Source organism: Cimex lectularius, unplaced genomic scaffold (genome assembly GCF_000648675.2).
Source record: "Cimex lectularius strain Harlan isolate CLEC.00 unplaced genomic scaffold, Clec_2.1 scaffold373, whole genome shotgun sequence".
NCBI classification, from domain to species: Eukaryota; Metazoa; Arthropoda; class Insecta; order Hemiptera; family Cimicidae; genus Cimex; species Cimex lectularius.
The window spans coordinates 103187-122668 of NW_019392898.1; the positions used below are offsets into that span (position 1 = coordinate 103187).

A 19482-nucleotide genomic window follows, 5' to 3' on the forward strand; every position below is an offset into this window, starting at 1 on the left:
AAAATAAATAAGAAACTCAAAGGACTGTAAATTAATATTTGCAGTCATTCTAGTTTATTATTTTTTGTTTTTATTTTCTTATTTTGTACTTGTAAGTTTTGGATTTTCATTTTAATTTTCCATGATTTTTGTATTACTCAATAAAAACTGTTGATAAAAATGTGCTTGAAAGTTGTGTTAGAGTTAACTAATTCTAAATATTATAATTCATGACGAGAAAATGAAGACAACCCATTGAAGATATCTTGAAGATTTTGGTCCAAACCTTTTTTTACCAATTGTGTAATTTATTTTAAAGAAATAATTTTACAAAAATTGTTAAAATTGAATTTACTTTACCTTGTTTACTTACAGGGTTGTAAATGGTAAGTTTTATAAAAGGTTTTCAAGAAAAACAGTCTTAAAATAATAAAGCTATATTTACAATGAAAAGTCAAAGGAACAGTACATCTAAATGTGATTTTTTCTTCAATCAGTAAAGAGAATTTATTTACGAGATTATCCAAAAAATATATATTCTTCGCACAATATTTTTTTTCCAAAGGATAGTTTGACATGATGGGGATTGTCACTGAAGAAATACGCTGCATATAAATAATTAATTTAATAAACAAAATTAATAAGACTGGTAAAAATAATTTATTCCATTTTTCGATAATATACTATCTAGACTGAGACCTAAATTTCTGTTTTTTTTTGCATCTCCTTTCAAACTAAACTTGAAAAATAATTTAATTCGAGTTAAATAGTATTTATAATAATTTACAGTTGTGTACTCACACTTTAGTACAAAAAAATGTCTATTTCCATCATTTAATTTATTATACAGTATAATGAAAATTTACGTATAAAACTGCTTGACGTATCGCATACTAAAGATTGTAAATTATCATTAGTTTTTTCTTTTAGATTTTTTGTTTGTTTCGTGTTGCTCTTATTTACAGAAGACGAAGGATTCTGTACAATTTTAACTTAAGAAAAAGACATTTTCGACAGTTACAACAAATTAATGACCTAGAAAACGAAAAAAAAAAAAAATTAAAAATATTGAGTATATAAAATTACACAGGAAAAATATATTACAATGTATTCATAACAAAACTCTTAATTTAATAAATGAATGTCCTTCTAATATTTTCTTGTTCTATTCTAAACAGTTATTATACAAGTATTTACCCATAGCAAACATATTTACATTACGGATAAAAAGTTTTTGTCATTTTCATTTTTCTCATTTTAAACTTTTTGCTAGGGATTAAAAGAAAATACAAAAAAACAAAAAAATATATATCAAACAATACAAATTGTGTATTGCTTTCAATATTTGATAATGAAATGTATGTCATTTTGCTTTATGATACTATTATACAAAATCTTAATAGAGATATAAATTTGTCCCATGGAGTCGTCACACTTTGGTTCAACATTTCAAGGTGGGAATTTAAAAATACAAAAAAAAAAAAGAAAAAAAAGAAAAACCCATCAGTAATCGAATATCCGATATGCACTGCACACAGCAGTCGTATGACTGCCTCACTATTTCCCGTCAACGAGTTTATCCCTCAACCCTTTCACTTTTGATACAAAAAACAATTCCAGGGCTTCTGCACACTTGAAAAAGGGCGACTCCTTAGGGTTGTAGTACCGACAGTTGTCAAATATCTTTGTCATGTCGCCAATAAACTCAGTGAGCTTTTTATATTGCTTCTGGTTTATCCTCATCTCTATCGTCTGCAAATCTGTAAAAGAAAAAAAAAATTTATAAAATGTTCAAACATTATTGATCATTAAATATTAAATACTCTTTTGTTTAAGTCTAGGAATAGGTAATACTTAAATTGTGCCAAAAGTATTTTGATTAGTTTCAACTGAAACAGATTCCCATAAATTTTATTGTAACTTTAACAAGTGACTTTGTAGACAACTGTTTTAACTAATTTATTTTATTATTTTTAAGATTTCTTGTTGAGGCTTGCGTAGTTTGGTCGTTTCCGATCATCCTGATCTGCCTACCATTTGCTTGTTTGATCTGTTGTTTTTCCATATTTTGCCAACTCCAACTTCGGAATGATATGAGCAGGACGAGACAAGACATCAACCCCTGTCATATTTGCAAAGAAAACCTCTTCTGCATTCACAAATGGACGGAGTAGGTGGTTTCTTGCGGCAAAATGCCTAAACATCTGACAAACCAAAATAGTGAAGGCCTAGCATGATCGGCAACAACCAAACTACATCATTTTACTTAATAAAATCATTAATTTGTTAATTTCATCACTTTTTATTTATTCTTCCTAAAAAATTTAACAACTACATTAATTTGCAAAAAAGTAAAACCATATTTTTTCACATGAGAGATTTTAAGTTCGTTCTTCCTTCCTAAGAACAATTTGGATATTCTTACAAGGTGCTGTTTTGCACGGGAACAATAACTCAAATCTCTATGGTACCCTGGCTGATATTATAAAGTCTAAAGTTTGTAGGTGTCCACTTGAAAGCTTAATTTTAATTATTTGACACTATTAAAGCTTGTTTAATATTATTTTAACAACTTTTTTGCCAAGGGATCAAAGGCCCATAATTAAATAAAAAAGAAACTTATTTTACAATGTGAGTAAAAAATTTTAGGACAGTGTAAAGAAAATGAGTTAAGTGCGTGATACTGTATAAGGTCAATTTAAACTGATGTGAGTACCAATTGCCCAACGCAACGCAAAGCAACATGACCCAAAGCCACCTGACGCAAACCCAATATCCAATTTTCCATAAGATTTGCAGAAAACGCTACCCTATTCTACATTACGTGATGCAACCAAGTTCCCCAATGTGCAGATTTTCATCGAGGACAAAAACTGGGCACCCATATTTTTTGTACCTTATTTCAAACTATGAATTTTTATCGTTATATTAATTACAACATGCCTTTTTAATGTAAACCAAATTAACCAAGATCAAAAATTCATGTTTTTATAAAAATTATTTATAGTGGTTTGGCAGAAAATTTATCGTATATTTATTACATGGATTTGCTCATAATAACAGCAAAAGAGGCGTTGCAATTGTGATACCTATTTGTGATACACGCTGTGTGACTGTCCGTAGGGTGCGCTTGACATCGAACAGATGTACACACCCTACCAGAACGAGTCAAGACGTTGGGTCATGTAGCATTGCGTTGGGTGTGTTCCTTGCTTTAGTGTCCCCCAGAGCCCATGCAAGTAAAAAGTACAAATACTGTTGAAAATGCTTGGACCAGGTATTCAAGAAACACAACAAAAACATTTCCTTTTACTCCCAAATTTGATTTTTGAATGCTGGTTTTGGTAAACTGGTATTTGGCTTGTGGCTATTGAGGATCAAAAATAAGTACAAAATTATCATGCGATTAAAATGTAGATTTAAAATGAGCATGCTTTTATACATATATATAAATAAAAAATGCACCATACAAGTTATTTAAATGAACCATAATTTCTGTATCTCGTATTTTAGCCCCTTCAGTATTATCCTAACTTACCCATCAATTCCTTCTTTATTATCTTCTGACCTGGAATTTTAATAATGGCTATAGCAATTTGTGCAAGGGGGTAGAAAGAAAAAAGAAAAGAAGAAAAATGGAGTGTCTGTTAAGCACAAGTATATTATCTATTTCCATTTTAAAGAATGGTGATCTGAATGTTATTAAAAGCAATGCAACCAAGATAGAAGCACACCAGCACCAAATTAATTTATTTACATACCCATTGGTTCTTTGATGACTTTGTAGTAATCCGGCGCTTCTGTTGGATCCACAGGTTCCATAAAGGGCCAGGCGCTTTTATGTGACTATGCAAGAAAAACAAAACAAAATGAAATATTTAAAAACAGGGTTTTTCTCAATAATAACACAGAAAATTAATTACCTGTATTTGTTTAATAAGCTTTTTCAATTGTTCAAAATCTTTTGTTGCTAAGTTTTTCATATTTGCAAAGTTTATGTTAGAATTTCTTTGACAATTTGGGCAGATGTATTCATCTATATTTTCTGCCTCAGATTGTAAAATTCCGACACACCTTCCATGGAACCAATCTTGGCATCGGTCACAACATATGTAAAAACTGTAATATACGGTTACAATATATAACACATTGGACAAAATATAAATGAATTTCATGGTAATATATTAATTACTGGGACTCATCATATGGCTGTTTGCAAATGCAATAGAGCTCTTGAGTCTCTCGGGCGTGTTTGCATTCGTTGCACACAAACTCTGTAAGACTCTTGCTCATCTCCTCGGTGATGCCAACACAATCACCGTGAAACCAGTTATTACAAAGATCACAACCGACGTAAAATCTGCAGAAAGTAAGTAAATTTGTAAAATCTCTCTCTCTCTCTCTCTATATATATTTTTTTTTGTTTTGTTTTGTTTTAAAGCTAATTACTTTGTTTCATCATAAGGTGTCCGACATATACAAAGCAGTTTTTCTTTCTTTGACCTGTGGTTGAGCACAGGAGGGGTAGGATTGACCTGAGGTGGTGGTGCAGAACTGGGAGTTTTTCTAGCTTTGTTTTTGCCAGGGAGAACTGGCGCAGGAAGTGCTCCAGATTTCCGTTTGCTACTTCCTGTTATCCTCACTTCTTCCTGTTTAGTCCTTTCGGCCTTTGTTCTTGTAGCAATTTCTTGCGCTACTTCACTCTAAAATTAATTATTAATAATAAAATTAATTGAATCTTTCTAAGTATGCCACTTTTAAATACTGGTTTTGTATTAAACAATAAGGCTATAAAAATTAAAGATAAAATGTTTAAAAAACACAATGAAATCTTTAAACAATAATTTTTAAACAAGATAACAAACAAATATAATAGCAAAGGAAATATTAATAAATGCAGTTGTTTTACTTGTACTTAAAGGCATGCATAACCAACTGTACCTGCAGCTTTATATTTAAGAATTACTCATTAATTATGTAAATAAAAAACTTCTAAAATTTTACTGACTTTTTAAAAAAGGTCAATATCAATTGTAATAAAATATTTTTAAAGAAATTTAAATGTCAACTGTTGAGTGCCTAGCTTTTTATTATTTTTTTAATTCCAATCACCAGAGTTGAAAAGTACAAATATGCAGAGTTTAAAGCTGTAATGTTAACTTTTATTTAAAAAAATAATTGTTGATAGTTTAGTGTCTACATCTAATTTTGTTAGTTTTAGATTGCCAATTTAGTAGTTGAATCTGATGATGAAACAAGAAATCAATCAAGACTTGCTAATTCAATATTTTAATAATATGCATCAAAAACAAAATATTTGTACCATAAAAACATGACACAAGGTTTGATTATTATTTTGTTACAAGCATTTTTTTTTTAATATGAGCTTTTTTAATTCAGGAATTTTCTAAAGAAATAAAATAAAATAATGAAAAGTTGTAAGTTTTATTGTTCAATGATACAATGTTTTGTTTTTGCACTATTCAAAATTAAACTAAACTAAATCCTTTACTATTTTGAGATCTAAAATCGGTTGCAAAGACCTACACAATGTAATGGCTAACAATAATTTAGAAAAACAAAAAACAAATAAAACCATGTTTACTGTTATTAACTGTCCCATCTATCAAGAATGCAGTTGTTTGTTGTAAATGTTTTCTTTTATTTGAAAATGAAGAATTTTTATGCCACAGCACATAGTGATAATTTAGTCTTTAATGGATTAATTTAAAAAAAGTTTAACGATTTAATGTTTCATTTAGAAACATTCCACTATATATTTATAATACAAAAGAAGTTTTTTGTAAGTTATAAACATAACTGAGTCATTTTGAGAAAACACTACTTTCAGCATTTAAAATTCATCTTAAGACAAAAGTCATTTCGTTGTAATTTTGATTTCATACATCCAGAAGTATATACAGTTTACAAAAAATATAAAAAAGCAATATATTTACACTATTGCCCTTAAAATGTATTTAAAAATTTCAAAAGAATAATTCTTCTTTTACATGTCAGTTTCGTGAGAAGAGAAAATAAAACTACCTCCACAAAAACAGAACAAAGATAGAAATTAAAAGACATCAATCTGAATAATAAACTCAATCCCAGATTTTGTTCATGCTTTAGATTGTCCCATCCACAGAAAATACTTTAGAATAATCATTTGTTAGTATTGTTAATATTATTCCCACCAAGATCTCATTTCCAAATCTTTAATAATTACAAAATAATGAAATACCATGATATTAAATATTAATTAGGATAACTATAATTAAGTAAAACATGGGCACTAAACACTGTTAAATTATTTTTAAAATATTATTGAAAAGTCACATATATTTTAATTAAGATTTTAAATATATATTTTTACAAAACAGGTGACTGTTCAATACTTTTGATGCGACTAAAAAAAGCACATAAGCAATAAATAAATAAGCGATGGTTAGTGAACTGCTCTATCATGATGTGCTTTCTTTAGGCATGCTTAACAGCTTCTGCAGCTGCGAAATAATGCAAACCTGTATAGTAACCTGGAGTTCTTTTTCAAGAAGAGCCCTTTTCTTTAGGATATCTTTCTTCAATGACTCTTTATGTCGGTAAAGGAGTAAAAGTAGCTTACAGTGAAGTTGCTGCTTTTTTTTGTCTTCTTGAGACTTGCTCTTGCTCTTATTATTCACAGCTCCCCTAGCCAAACACAAAAATGTAGATCTATGTTTATCAGGAGAGGGGTACTGCATTTAAAATTCCTTACTTTCCCTCTTTTGATTCCATTTTGATTACTTTTTTCTTTGGAGATTCTAATTCTAAATCCTGTGAAGCAGGTCGTTTCTTCGATTGGTTTACAGTAGGAGTTGGTTGAATGACAGGCGCAGTTGCAACACTCGTTTGTCCTACAGCACTTGGAGCCCCGTCATCTTTCATTTGTCTTTCTTGGTACCTCTGAAGTTTTATCAGTTTCTCTTCTACTTCTGGATTAAGGTTTTCCTGCTTCAGAGCATTTTTAATCGCTAAGAAAAAGGAAAACAAGAATGATAAGACAGTCTTAAAAATGGTAATTGATTATTATATAAACATACTTTGTTGGATGTAATCTGGTGTGAGGACAAATTTACTTCCGGGGGGTGACGGTTTTGTGGCCGGCACGGCATTAGCAACTTGTGCCACTGGTTGTTCCGTTACTGTTGGTTGTCCATTTACAACTGATTTTGTCTATGGCATTCACCAGAAACCAAGTTTTATACATTATAATTTAATAAACAGGTTAAAAAATTTATTACTCACGGGTGTTACTGGAGGTATCTGCAGTGATACAGGCTCTTGCTTTACGACTGTTTTTTTCACAGGCGACTTAGGCACTTCAGGTGTTTCCTCTTTAATAGCAACAGGTGCTTCCTTTTCAGGAACTGGTGGTGTCTGAGAAGGCTGAACTGCAATGTATATTTTCGTTGGACCGAGAACACCCTGATTTCCTGCCTCTGCTTGAGCTGATATGAAAATATATTATATAAAATATGCATTATTTTTAATTTTTAATATTTATTTAATACCAAAACAATGAATTACCATTGCAGAATTACTGTAAATAAATAAAAAATCCAAATGTTCAATTATACATATATATATATATCTATATATATATATATATATATATGTATAATTGAACATTTGGATTTTTTTATTTATTTACAGTAATTCTGCAATGGGGAACATTTAAACTGTTCTAATTACAGACTTAGTTTTAATTAAAAATTAAATTAATTTATAGTTTTATAGTTTGGAAGGAAAGTATTCAAAAGATTTCTGTAAGCAGTAAAAAGGTGATGTAAAATTCATATTAATTTTTAAGATTTTTTTCTTTCTCTTTCTGTTATTTTACCATACATAAAACATTTGTTGTAACTATTTTGAGATATTCTTTAGCAGGTTTTACACAATTCTATAAAAGAGATAAAAAAGTTTAATGGTAACTAAGGGAAGTTTTTTTGTTGTACAATACATACTTTTAAACTAGATCTTACATGACTAATAATTTTTTTTATTGTTTCATTTTATCAGACAAGTACAGCTAATAATAAATAAATCTAACCTTTAAGCAACTGCTGTTTAACTTGCTGTTGAATTATTGCAAGCTGCTGTTGAGAGAAATTGGACCCTGTCAGACCTTGTAAAACAATCCTCGGCCCATGAGCAGTTTGTATCACCTGTGCTGTTATGCACTTGATGACGGTGCCAGGAGGATGTCCTGCTGGATTCTCCTGCATTAAAATTAAAACAGTTTATAATAATCATATGAAGGAAAAAAATAATGTGTATTTTGACAAATATCTAGGAATAGAAGACAATGCCTTGTTAGTAGAAAATAAGCATAAACAATTTTTCTTGCAACGAGATGGCAAGATTTAGCTAGATACAAAAGTGCCTTCAAGAAAACAAGAGGACTTTGGGAGCCGACGGAGGCCCAGTCAGGACAGTGGGACTCAGCTAGGACAGGCGAGGTTTGAGATTGAATGGGTCGGTATGGATGAGACAAAGAAAAACTTTTATTATTATTTAAAATTATTTTGGACTTATTTTCTTATTGTTGGCAGGGCGAATCCGTGTGTGCGAGGGAAGAAAAGCCCTGGAACGAGAAGGAAAAGGATGGGGACAAGGTTCAGACTTTCATTTCCTTTTATAGGATTTTGTTTTCTGATTATTTCTTTCTCTCTCACTCTCTCTCCTCTCTCTTTTATTATTGCAAAAGAGAATTTGTTTAATTTTTTGTTTTACATTTTTCTGTAATACATTGCTATTTTATTATTTTTTTTATTTATATATGCTTTTTATTTCTACGAATATAACAATGATTGTTAGCAAAGCATAGTACAGGCATGGATCACTATCCGTCTGCCGGAGGTTGTTGTTAAGAGAAAAAGAATAAAAGAAAAAAAAGATATAAGAATTAAAGCGAGGTTATAACATTATTTGCTACATGCTAGCACACCATCAAAAAAGGTTAAACATAATAGTAAAACTACTTCTAATATAAAACAAACAGAGGGGAAAAGTCTTAATGATCTTAATGTCTCCCTAGCCATTGCTATTTTATTTTTCTTGTTTTTTGTTTGTTTTTTATTTCACCTGAGGGTCACTGTTTGCCGAAAAGAAAAGAAAATCCAGTGTGGTGTCCCATTATTTTATTTTTGGAGAGAAGAAACGGCCATGGAAAAATTTCAACAAGTCCCAGATACTCAGAGACCAAGTGGATTATCAACGGCCAAAGTAGGAACTTAGAACTATACTCTTGGATTTCTAATTATAAATTGATAATGGAGGAAAAGTAACCATAATAAGCTTATATTAACACAGTATACTTTTAAAAAATTGTTTAAAAAAATTTATGTGATAATGCACCTGTTCATCTGGAGATTTTTTGACCTGGACAGTGGTAGTGGTGGTTGCAGGTACTGTTAGTTCAGGTACTGATTGTTTGACTTCCGCTGATGGCGTTATGACTGATGTCTGGGTCGGTGCTGTTGTAGATGTTGTAGTTGCAACCGTTCCTGTGGTTGCTACTGTTCCCTTACTTGCTTCAGAAGCTAAACCTGTGTCATCAGCAGTCTTTGCCGTTGCAGGCCCGGATGTTGTCTACAAGATTATTTTAGTTGTATTTGTTCTATGCATTTTTGTATGATTTACTGTATACTTACAACAACAGATTTTGTAGGGACAGACTGTGGTGTCTGCAATTTTGCGACAAGTGTTTGTCCTGGTGTAGGCGACTTGAGCACTATGTTTCCTGAGGTGCCAGTCGTTCTTATCAACACCTGTTGACCATTGAGGGTTGCTAAAGTCGCCTTGCCAGAAGCCAGTTGCTGGGCAAGGTTGGCATTGTTGACCACAAACTATTGTTCAGAAGAAAAATAACAATCACGTAAGAATAAAAAAGATAAATTTACAATGAGGTGATATTACCTGAGTGGCATTTCCACTAGCTGGGACGACAATTTGTCCAGGTGTTAATACTTGACCTCCGGTCACGACGACATTCGCATTGCCAACTTTCTGCACCAAAGAAGAAGGAACTTGCTTTATCACAACTTGTTTAGCAGGCGTGCCTGCTTTGAGTGGTGTTTTGACAACTGTCACTTGTTGAGGCCCGGACTTTACAGGCGTGTTAACAGACTGTGTTGTTGCAATCGATGTAATCGTATTTGGGGTGGTTGCTGTATTCAACACATGCAACTTGCCGTCAGAGAGTTGAACTAATTGTTGGCCCGGCATCAGTCCTTTGACTTGGTACTTTCCATCGGGGCCTTTTGTAATTTGAACCCTTTGTTGTTGTGGTGTTCCTAAAATTGAAAATTCATTAAAATTACATTAGAGCATTAACACAAATATTTTTAAAAATATACAAGTGAAACTTACCGGGAGTTCCTTGTAATTTTACAAGTGATGGTTGGCCAGGAGTTGCCATTTGAACAGTGCTAGCTTTAGGCAATATACTTGAAGGGCCAGTTACAACCCGTGTAGTACCATCAACACCTACAATTATTACATACAAATAAATAGAATAACAAAACCAAACTGAAGTCATTTATCTTGATCAGAGCTTACTTTTTGTCATGATAATCCTTCTTGTTCCAAATGTCTTATTGGCTGGTGTGGATGTTGTATTGGTTAAAAGAGAGGTTAGGGGACTTTTAGTGGCAGTGGTTGGAGTTGGAGGGATGGCAACCTTAGTAACAACTTTATAGGTGTCTCCACTACTAGATGGGACAAATTTGATCACATGTTGATTAGTGGGTGTCTTGGTTGAATCAGGTGTCACTGAGGCACTAGCATTATTGGCTGCAGCCGCAGCTGCACCTTTCCTTTGCTGATGGGCAGCCCTTTGTAACTTGAGCTGTGCCTCTAACTTTTCCTTCATCTCTTCAACATTAGGCTTTTCCTTATCTTTCGGGAGGTTTCCGGTGGAACTCCTCGTCCTTGCCATAGACTGCTGAACAGCTGCCCTCTCCAACCTTAATGGGAAGGATTCATGTTTAAAACAAATGTAATTTAAGTTTGAGCACAATAATCCTATTTGATGTACCCATGCAACAGGCATTTTTGGTCACCATAACAAATCTATCTGTATGTAAGTTCACTTTGAAAATATTTACCTTTCGCCATACTGTTTAATTTCCCAAAGTTCTAGTCGAGATTCATCAACCCATTCTTCTGTCACTTGAGGCTCTGTATTTTGGGGTGTTTCTTCTCTTTTCCTTTTCCTCAAACCGGTTCTGATTGACTGGACTTCCCTAATTGTTTTTGGCACTTCTAATGGTATGACAACTTTTCTCATAAGGTACTCTGTTCTTTCCAAGAAAGCGCCAAGATTACGATGTTTCAATATCTCCGTGGTCATTATTTCGGTTTCTGTTGTAATCTGGTGTTTTCCATCACTAGTCGGTGGTTTCACCTGTTGGAGAGGAAGTCGGACGTAAACACAAATGTTTTATTATAAAACAAAAATAATGAATTATCTTACTGCCATATCGTCCCAGCGTAAACATGCCCACATTGTTTTTAACTGCAGACCAGCTGCAGCCAAAGTCTTGACATTCACGGTACGATACAGCCAACAGGTTTTAAATGTAGGCCTTGAACAGGGGTATGGCCAAGTCGCCAAATTGGTCTGCGTGTATTTTGCCATATGGTTAAACCCTTGAACTGGGAATTTACCACTCAGTCGCGCCAATTTTGAAAGTTCGTGCTGAGGGAGTATGAGTAAACTTTTCTTGTTGCTTTTTGTGTGAAATGTAGAACATTTTGGGTATTTCACTTGGGTCCTTTTTTTCCGTTTATCGGCTGTCACAACTTTTTTCAGGTACACCTGTAATCAATCAGAAAAAGTTAACAAAAACATTATTAAATCCTTTTTAAAAAAGGATTGAACACCGCACTCATTCCATCATTTACCATTTCTACAACATTATTATGTGCAACAAATAACTTACTTTTCCTTTAGTAGATGTTGCAGAGTAAATTCGATTTGATTCATCTTTAACCGCAGTCGTAGTTGAAAGAGCTGCTGAAACACTTGTTGTAGTTGTCCCTTGTTCACTTTTTATAATTGTGTTTACAATATCGCTTTCTTCTTTCTTAACTTCTATTCCTCCCTCACTAAAATATTAATATTTATAATGATGTTTTTATTTTAAATATTTAATATAATTGGTTACCTTGCTGTCGTAGTAGTTGTTGAAGTGATGGTCTGTGACGACTCTGTCATTTTGACCTGTCCTCGAACTACTGTGGTAGTGTGTTGTGTAGTAGTTGTAGTTGTCACTGTCACTGTGACAGTAGGCTTTTCCTCTTTTACATCCTCGACTTCTGATGTGCCGATTTCAATCTCATTGCACACCTCCATATTTTGTTCATCTTCTTCCAGTTTAATTTCAGGCTTGACTACAAAGTTGTTGTGCCCTTCAGATTTAACCACCTCACCGACCGGATCCGGGTTTGTCACATCGACTTCGATATTTTCATTTTTGATGTCTTTTTCGATTTTGACAGGTGCGGGGAGTTCCAACTTGGGCTTTTTGTCAATATCGACCCTTCCCTCGAGTACAGCCCTCAATGTCTCTGTACCCGTACTCAATTTAGACTCTGAGACAGAATTGATTTCCTTTTTTACTTCAGATTTAGACTCGACTATAACAATTTCAACATATCAACAATTAAAATAATATATATATTTTTTTTTTTTTGGGGGGGGGGAGGGGAACCAAGAGGGTTAATTTACCTGGTGATATAGCTTCAGAATTTGCACTATTACTCCTTGCAGTGTTAGCTTTGCGAAGAAGCATAAGCAGTTCTTTTCTGAGTGAAGTCCTTTGAAGACATACTGGAGAGTAACAGCCTTGGCTGTTCTGGCTATCACAATCTATACTATAGCACCTATACAATTTGCACTGTTTGTTTAAAGCAGCGTATTGGTTTTTGATGACTGCAACTCTCCTGCCTATCGCAGTCAGCACACTCCTGACATCCTTGTCAAGCACAGGTCCTCCGGGTGTCTTAGGCGGAACCTTAATTCCAACATTAACCATTTTAAAACTGTAAAAAAAATGTAAAAATATTTTTGAACTTACAATTTGGGCCAATTGTCTTTCTTCTAATATTTTAAGGTGTGTTCTCCTTTGAAGAAACTCATCTAATTTAGATTTCTTAGCAACCTTCGGATAGTGGAGCCTACCAGGTGTTGTTAAAGCTTTCGTTATATTTATCTCCTCAAATTTTGATATAGGTGGATAAACTTTTAAATTATTTAAATCTATAATAAAAAGAAATACATATTAACAATAAATGATATTTAAATGTGACATATGAAACATACTTATGTTTGCTGCTTCTAAAGATTGGTTTATATTATCTGGAGGTGCAATATCTTTATTGTCTTTCCTCTCCATAAGGTACTTGTATATCGAAGGTTCTATTGCAAGGATCTTAAGCCCCTGATCATCTCGTACTTGCACCATGTATTTTTGTGGGCCTGCTCTCAGTCCAACTGTCCGACAGTCGAGAAACTTATAATTCCTAACATTAGAGAGCCACTGCCAACCCCAACGACCATGCACCCTGTATTCTTCCCCTTTCTGTTTCCAAACCTAAAACAAAAACACAAAACAATGTGTTATCAATAGTATCAATTACATTTTGGAATTCGTATTTATTTACCTGATGTTTTAGGCCAAGTGTATATTTTACAAAATTAAATGTCAGTTTGTTCCTTTCTTCTTCTTCTTCTCTGTCCTTTTTCTCTTTTTTCTCGTTTCTTTTCCTCTCCTCCCTCTCAGCTGCAGTTATCCTTTGCAACCGGATATGGCCTGTAAAATGCCGATTTAAATAATGTTTTAAGACAGATCAGATCAAATCTAATATTACCGAGTTGTTCATGCCAGACTGGAGCATAAACCGATGATTTCATGCAAGCTTGCAGTACAATAATCGCCCTAGCGAAATCCTTAGGGGTCGTGCAAGAAGCCACAGCTGAGACCCATGGTTTTCTCACTTGGTTCCAGTTTACATGCATTAGAGATGCTGGCATGGCGTTTTCAAGCTGGAGAAGTGTCTGCCGAACCGTAGAAAGTAACTGATTCTTTGTGCCTGAAAATAATAATAAGGGAAGTACTGAATTATCATCCATAGTTGCTGATTTGTTTATGTTTTAAATTTTGTATGTATATTACCATGAACAGGCCCTGCCCATTTGAAAGAGGAGGCTTGTGTAAGGCTGAATTTATGAGAAAGATACCTCATTTTATCCCTTTCTTCATTTCTCTGTGGTTTATTGAGAGCAGCAACATTTGTACTGAATTGATTGTTATAACCCTTAAAGCCATTTTCCATGCCAAGTTTGAATAAATGTGTTCCTAATTAAAAAAAGTAAAATTACTATAATTTTTTAAAGTATAAATAAAATTAAAATACCTGTCGCAATTTGGTGAGCTTTAAGTCTTGTTAACCGGCTGTTGTCGCTGGTATCAAGTTTGTCTTTTTTCCCTAAATCCGCCGTATATGTTTTCGGTGGTATCGCTCCTGTTTTTGACCGGGTGACAATTGTCGCTTTCTTTCCTGTGTACAAATTATTATTTTTAATATAAAGAAAATTTCCATTCAGGCTTTACACCATGACATTTACCAGCTTTTGCAGCATCGTTTTCATCGTCTTCGGTTTCTTCCACTGATTTTCCGACTCCTTCTGAAGGGGAGCCTGATCTCGGTGAATGTGCTGTTTAAAAAAGCATCTATTAATAAACACATTTCTCAAATAATTATTATTATATTATTATTTATTGTTTTAATTACCATTTGTGTCTGATGTTTCGACAATTTCTTCAGAAGTAACTTCAGTAGAATTCTGAAGGAAATAATCATTAAAGATGGTACTTTTGAAACACTAATACCTAATATTTTATATTACTTTAACGATTTATTTTCTTAACAAGCATTTACTTATTTATTTTTAATTAGTTTAATTCTTTAATTTAATATAACAAATCATTGTATGTTAGGACTGTAAAGTTATATACAAATCAAAATTCAAAAAGTTCACTCATATATTAACATCTACAAATAGTTGTTTATAAAATGAAGAAGGTGAATGGTAAAAAAACAAAGAAAATAGTGATAAAGAAATAGAATAATAGCACGAGAAATAGTTTCAGTTGTTAAGTCATGAAAAATATAATAGAATTAACTGTTAATTACAATGAGACAGTCAAGTGAAACTAACAGAAGATGTCATAATGTTCAAAACAGCTTTAAGAGTATTTCTATATATTTCTAATTTTATAAATACATAAAAAAGTTGTTTACCATCTGTGTACTCATGTCCATATCCTGTGTTAGGCCGTATTTTTCCCTCTCTTCTTTCTCTTTTCTTTTCTTCTCTATTGCCTCTGCGAAATTAATTTTAAAAAATTAAACAAACGTATATATAATAGTTCAGTCATGAAGGAAATATAAATAATGAAAAAATTCATTACGTGATTCCACTTCGAGGTAGGATTTTCTATTGCCTTTGGCCTGATTTGTAATTTTTTCCGTTATGTTCATCTGCCTGATAATTTCTTCCTTGAAGTCCAGCATCTCCTGGCAGAGGGCTGCTTCATAATTTGCGCTGTCCAAAGTTTCCAAAAGTAGTTCAAATTGCTGTGGGCTCGAATAGTACCAGCACTCAGAAGAGTCTTCACTCTCGCTGCAATAATAACTACTCGTTAAATAGAGACAACTGAATCGATACAATGTAATGAAAGTTTGGAATTTACACAAAAATCCTTCGATTGAGGAACCAATATTTGCGTCCATGCCTATCGAACCCCAAATGCTCCTGTCGGCATAACTGTCCAGACTTTTCAACATCGGGAATACAATCGTTCACTCCGGTTACCTTAATCGACATACAAATATGTTTATTAGAATGTGAAAATGTTCGTTGATAAAGACGTTTGATGATAAATCATCACCTCTTCATTCTGCATTTTATAAAATATTTCATGCAGTTGTTTCAAAATGGCTGTCAAAAAGTTGTTAAAATTCAAAACATATCACATGGCATGATGTTCATCATAAATTAATGAATGATTATACTTAAAGCTAGGGAAATTGATCATGTTTTACATGATATGAAAACAAATAGTTGAATGTTAGTCACGAACTGGTAACCATAGACCATCCCTCAATGCCGATTGTGATTTTATAAATTTGCAGTATGTTATGAAGCAAAAATTAACGGACTATCTATTCTAATGAACAAACCTTTCTCTCATAAAATCACTATGATGCCTGCTTATACTACATCATTATCGAAGCCTTTACAAACTTTTTAATTACAGTCATAGTACATACTTAATACAAGTAATAACACTCAGATTACAGTAATGATGAAAAATTTAACTGTCAATTACGAATTAGTTTAAAGAAAGTATATTTACATTTCACTTCTATTAAACTTGCGAAACTTCAATACCATTTTTTTAAATAATTCAAAATTGGTCGAATTTCTTAATTTACTAATAATCGCGGAATTATTTGATTGTTTGCCCAACCTTACAAGCTTCTTGATTTGCAATCAGGTTTCTTAAAAAAAAATAAATTCTGCAATATGTCACTTTGTTTAGTAGTTAGTTTGAACGTTAAATTAACATTCAATCTACTAAAAATTTAAATAGATTGTAAGCAAAATAATATCGAATAATTCAGATAAATGTAGAATATGCAGTAATAATAGTAATAATGGTTTTGATATAGCAGTGTCCACATTTAACGAGTTAAGATAGCTTTTGGATAATTTTTTTAAGCAGCCAAATAAGACTTTTTTACATTGACTTAAAATAGCAATACAACATTACATTCACAACAATAAAAATTTTTACTGTTTGTTCAAGAAAATTAAAAATAAATAAATTAATTAGAACAAGGTATTTTATGAATGAGTTGTACACTATGTCAAAAATTGAGCATAGCTAACTATCATTTATATGTATATATATTTTAACTTTAAGAAACAATAAATACAGTTGATAGTTTTGGCATTTTATAAATTTATTATTTTCTAATAGGTAAAAAACCTGTATGAAATTGCATAATGTTTGCAATCGGAAGAAAAGCAAGTGTTGTAAAATGGCAGCTGGTGAAAAGAGCATTTACTGAGTGTCAGCTGAGTGTAAATTGCACATACCCTGTGAGCTCTGCAGATGCCACACTGCCAGTCTTCAGTCGGAATGTCTTGGAGAGGAGGGTCGACGCACTCGAGGTGGAAAACGGCAGGGCACGTCTCACAACAGAGCAAATCGCCTACCCGATGGCATATCCTACAGTGGTCGTCGTATGTGAAATTCCCTTTAAAAAACAGACAAGTCTTAGAAACGCCTTTCCGAAAAGCGCAAGACGCCGTTTTACCTTCGTGGATTAGATCCTCCCTGACCGGGTTTGTTATAAGGAATTGATCTGTGAGGAACTGCAACACTTTAAGACGATTTTCAACGTCGGTAAAGGGATAATCGACATTGGTGAGGATGTCAAGGAGGCCTTGACCTTGGTCGAAGCTCTTGTCGCTTTCGACATAGCTCCTCAACACTTCGGGCCAGGTTATGGAATCGACAAAAAACAAAGATATGTTGACGCTGTCTTTCTGATCCAAAGGTCCGAAGTGGGTCTGTTGTGAATCCTCTTCTCTCAGGACGGCCTTCAACAGCATCATGTGTATCTCAGCGAGCATGTACGTCTGCTCCTCGCACATCATGACGGCGCAGAAGTCTTCGAAGCGGAATGGTGACAGCCTCACTAGGTTTCGGAAGTGTCTGATGACCTCGTAGACAGAGAGGGCCTGCATGATCAGCTCTCTCGGGATGAGAAGGTCATCGGAGGACTTGGGAAGCTCCAATGGTGGAAGCTCGACGTCCTGCAGCCAGAGGGGAATCGGGCTGGGGTTGCGGACGTAGCTGTATGACTTACGCGTGGCCCCACTGGCGGTGCTGTAGCTCGACAGGGAGAAGTCGCTGTCGCTCAGGTCGTCTTTGGCCGTCTCCGACTCGCTGTTGCTCTTTGAGAGGACGTCGTCTTCGTGGTCGCTCTTCCCGCTCGAGTCTTCGCCGAAATCGGAGCCGTAGTGGTACTCGGAGTCCTTGTAGTCGACGACGTCCGTGTTGTAGCCGCGCCTATAGGACGGCCTCCCTCTGTTCGTCCCTCTAACGGACCTCGGCCTCCCTCTTGGCCTGAAGCTCCTCCGGCTCCCTTCGCTGCCGAAAGGCGACGACGCCCTCGACGCGGTCGGCGTCGAAGTCTGCGAATTGGGCGTCTCCGACCCCTTGCCGTCGTTATTCGGCCCAAGGAGGTATTTCGGCTTTTTCATCAAATGATACTGGAATTTCTTAGGCCTTTCCATGACGACGGACTTCGGGGGACGCCCCCTCCTCTTTCCGCCCCTCGCCGACATATCCCGACTAGTTGTAACAATAAAAAAAACTCACGTGTTTACTACAAAACGGTGATAGTAAACAAAAACAAAATGACATAACTTTATCAAGACGGATCCATGTTTGCAGTCCGTCTTTGCGCCATTTTTCACTTAGGGTCACGTGACCCGCAGACGCTTTTAGACCTCGCCGACCAGTCCTAACCCGACATCGGACGACACGGACGAGAGAAGAGACTAAAGAATTTCGCCCCTTTTACACGGGAACACAAAACCACCCTTCACATATTCGACGAAAGGCCGAGCACGGATACCACAGAGGTTCGCCGATCCCAGGGACGGTAAGAAGGAGAAACAACCTCGGATGTAACGACGCTCCTGATTGGCCACGATTTTCTTCCCTTCATCAATAGCACAAAAACCGATTTCACATCAAATACCTCGCCTCCTGGACAATCCGTTGGAGTATTTTTCCACCTCGACACCGATTTACACTCCCGATCCCGTCCACGAGACTCGGACACAAATTATTATTATAATATCCCTCAGAAATACGTTATAAACTCAACTAAACATGGCGTCGACCAATAACAAGTTAGCAAACTGAATTCATTATTCTTTGTATTGACCATTACTTGGCACCATTGATCCGGTCGAGGATTTTTATCATTTTAACCCGTATCAACGAGGATCGACCCGAGGGGAAAATTCCACTTTTACAAAGGACCACATATTATTTTACTTTTTACTAACGCCTTTCTCCGTTTTTTTAATTAAAGCTGTAGTGCCATTTAGATAGTCGCCCATTTCGCTTTGTCTTTTCCATTCGAGAACCGAGTCCCCGTTTTAATAAAACGTTCGCCATCTCTTCGTCCGCCGAAATCCTCACCTCCTCACCCATCTCCAAGGATGGAAATTCGTGTATAAAAAATATATTTCTACGATTTCGCCGTTGGCGCCACTTTCGCGCATCTTTTAAACAACTCTCGACCCGAGAAATTTGACAAAAGGGACTTTTCCACTTGTCGACTTCCCTCGGCCGTCTTTTCTTCCAA

General features: G+C 34.6%; 1 protein-coding gene across 6 annotated transcripts; it reads right to left on the reverse strand.

The window, feature by feature from the left end:
• Positions 1-400: 400 nt before the first annotated feature.
• LOC106664254 (nucleosome-remodeling factor subunit NURF301) lies at positions 401-18768 on the reverse strand. 6 transcript variants are annotated; one of them, XM_014389813.2, is made up of 33 exons: positions 17413-18768; positions 17192-17352; positions 15780-15901; positions 15498-15709; positions 15328-15410; positions 14818-14869; positions 14651-14740; positions 14440-14583; positions 14199-14381; positions 13894-14115; positions 13687-13835; positions 13346-13616; positions 13101-13282; positions 12752-13037; positions 12189-12660; positions 11964-12129; positions 11495-11839; positions 11127-11425; positions 10579-10985; positions 10390-10506; positions 9937-10313; positions 9672-9866; positions 9376-9609; positions 8069-8237; positions 7264-7466; positions 7059-7191; positions 6734-6989; positions 6513-6666; positions 4429-4682; positions 4172-4339; positions 3903-4098; positions 3741-3825; positions 401-1739 (listed from the first exon to the last, which is right to left on the reverse strand). In XM_014389813.2, the coding sequence occupies exons 1-33, from the start codon at positions 18446-18448 to the stop codon at positions 1537-1539; spliced, it is 7626 nt and encodes a 2541-aa protein (XP_014245299.1). In that variant the 5' UTR covers positions 18449-18768; the 3' UTR covers positions 401-1536. The 6 variants fall into 6 exon arrangements, with proteins under 6 accessions (XP_014245299.1, XP_014245298.1, XP_014245297.1 ...); XM_014389812.2 differs by having other exon boundaries at positions 6501-6666; XM_014389811.2 differs by having other exon boundaries at positions 6501-6666; positions 15498-15721.
• Between the last annotated feature and the right edge of the window lie 714 nt (positions 18769-19482).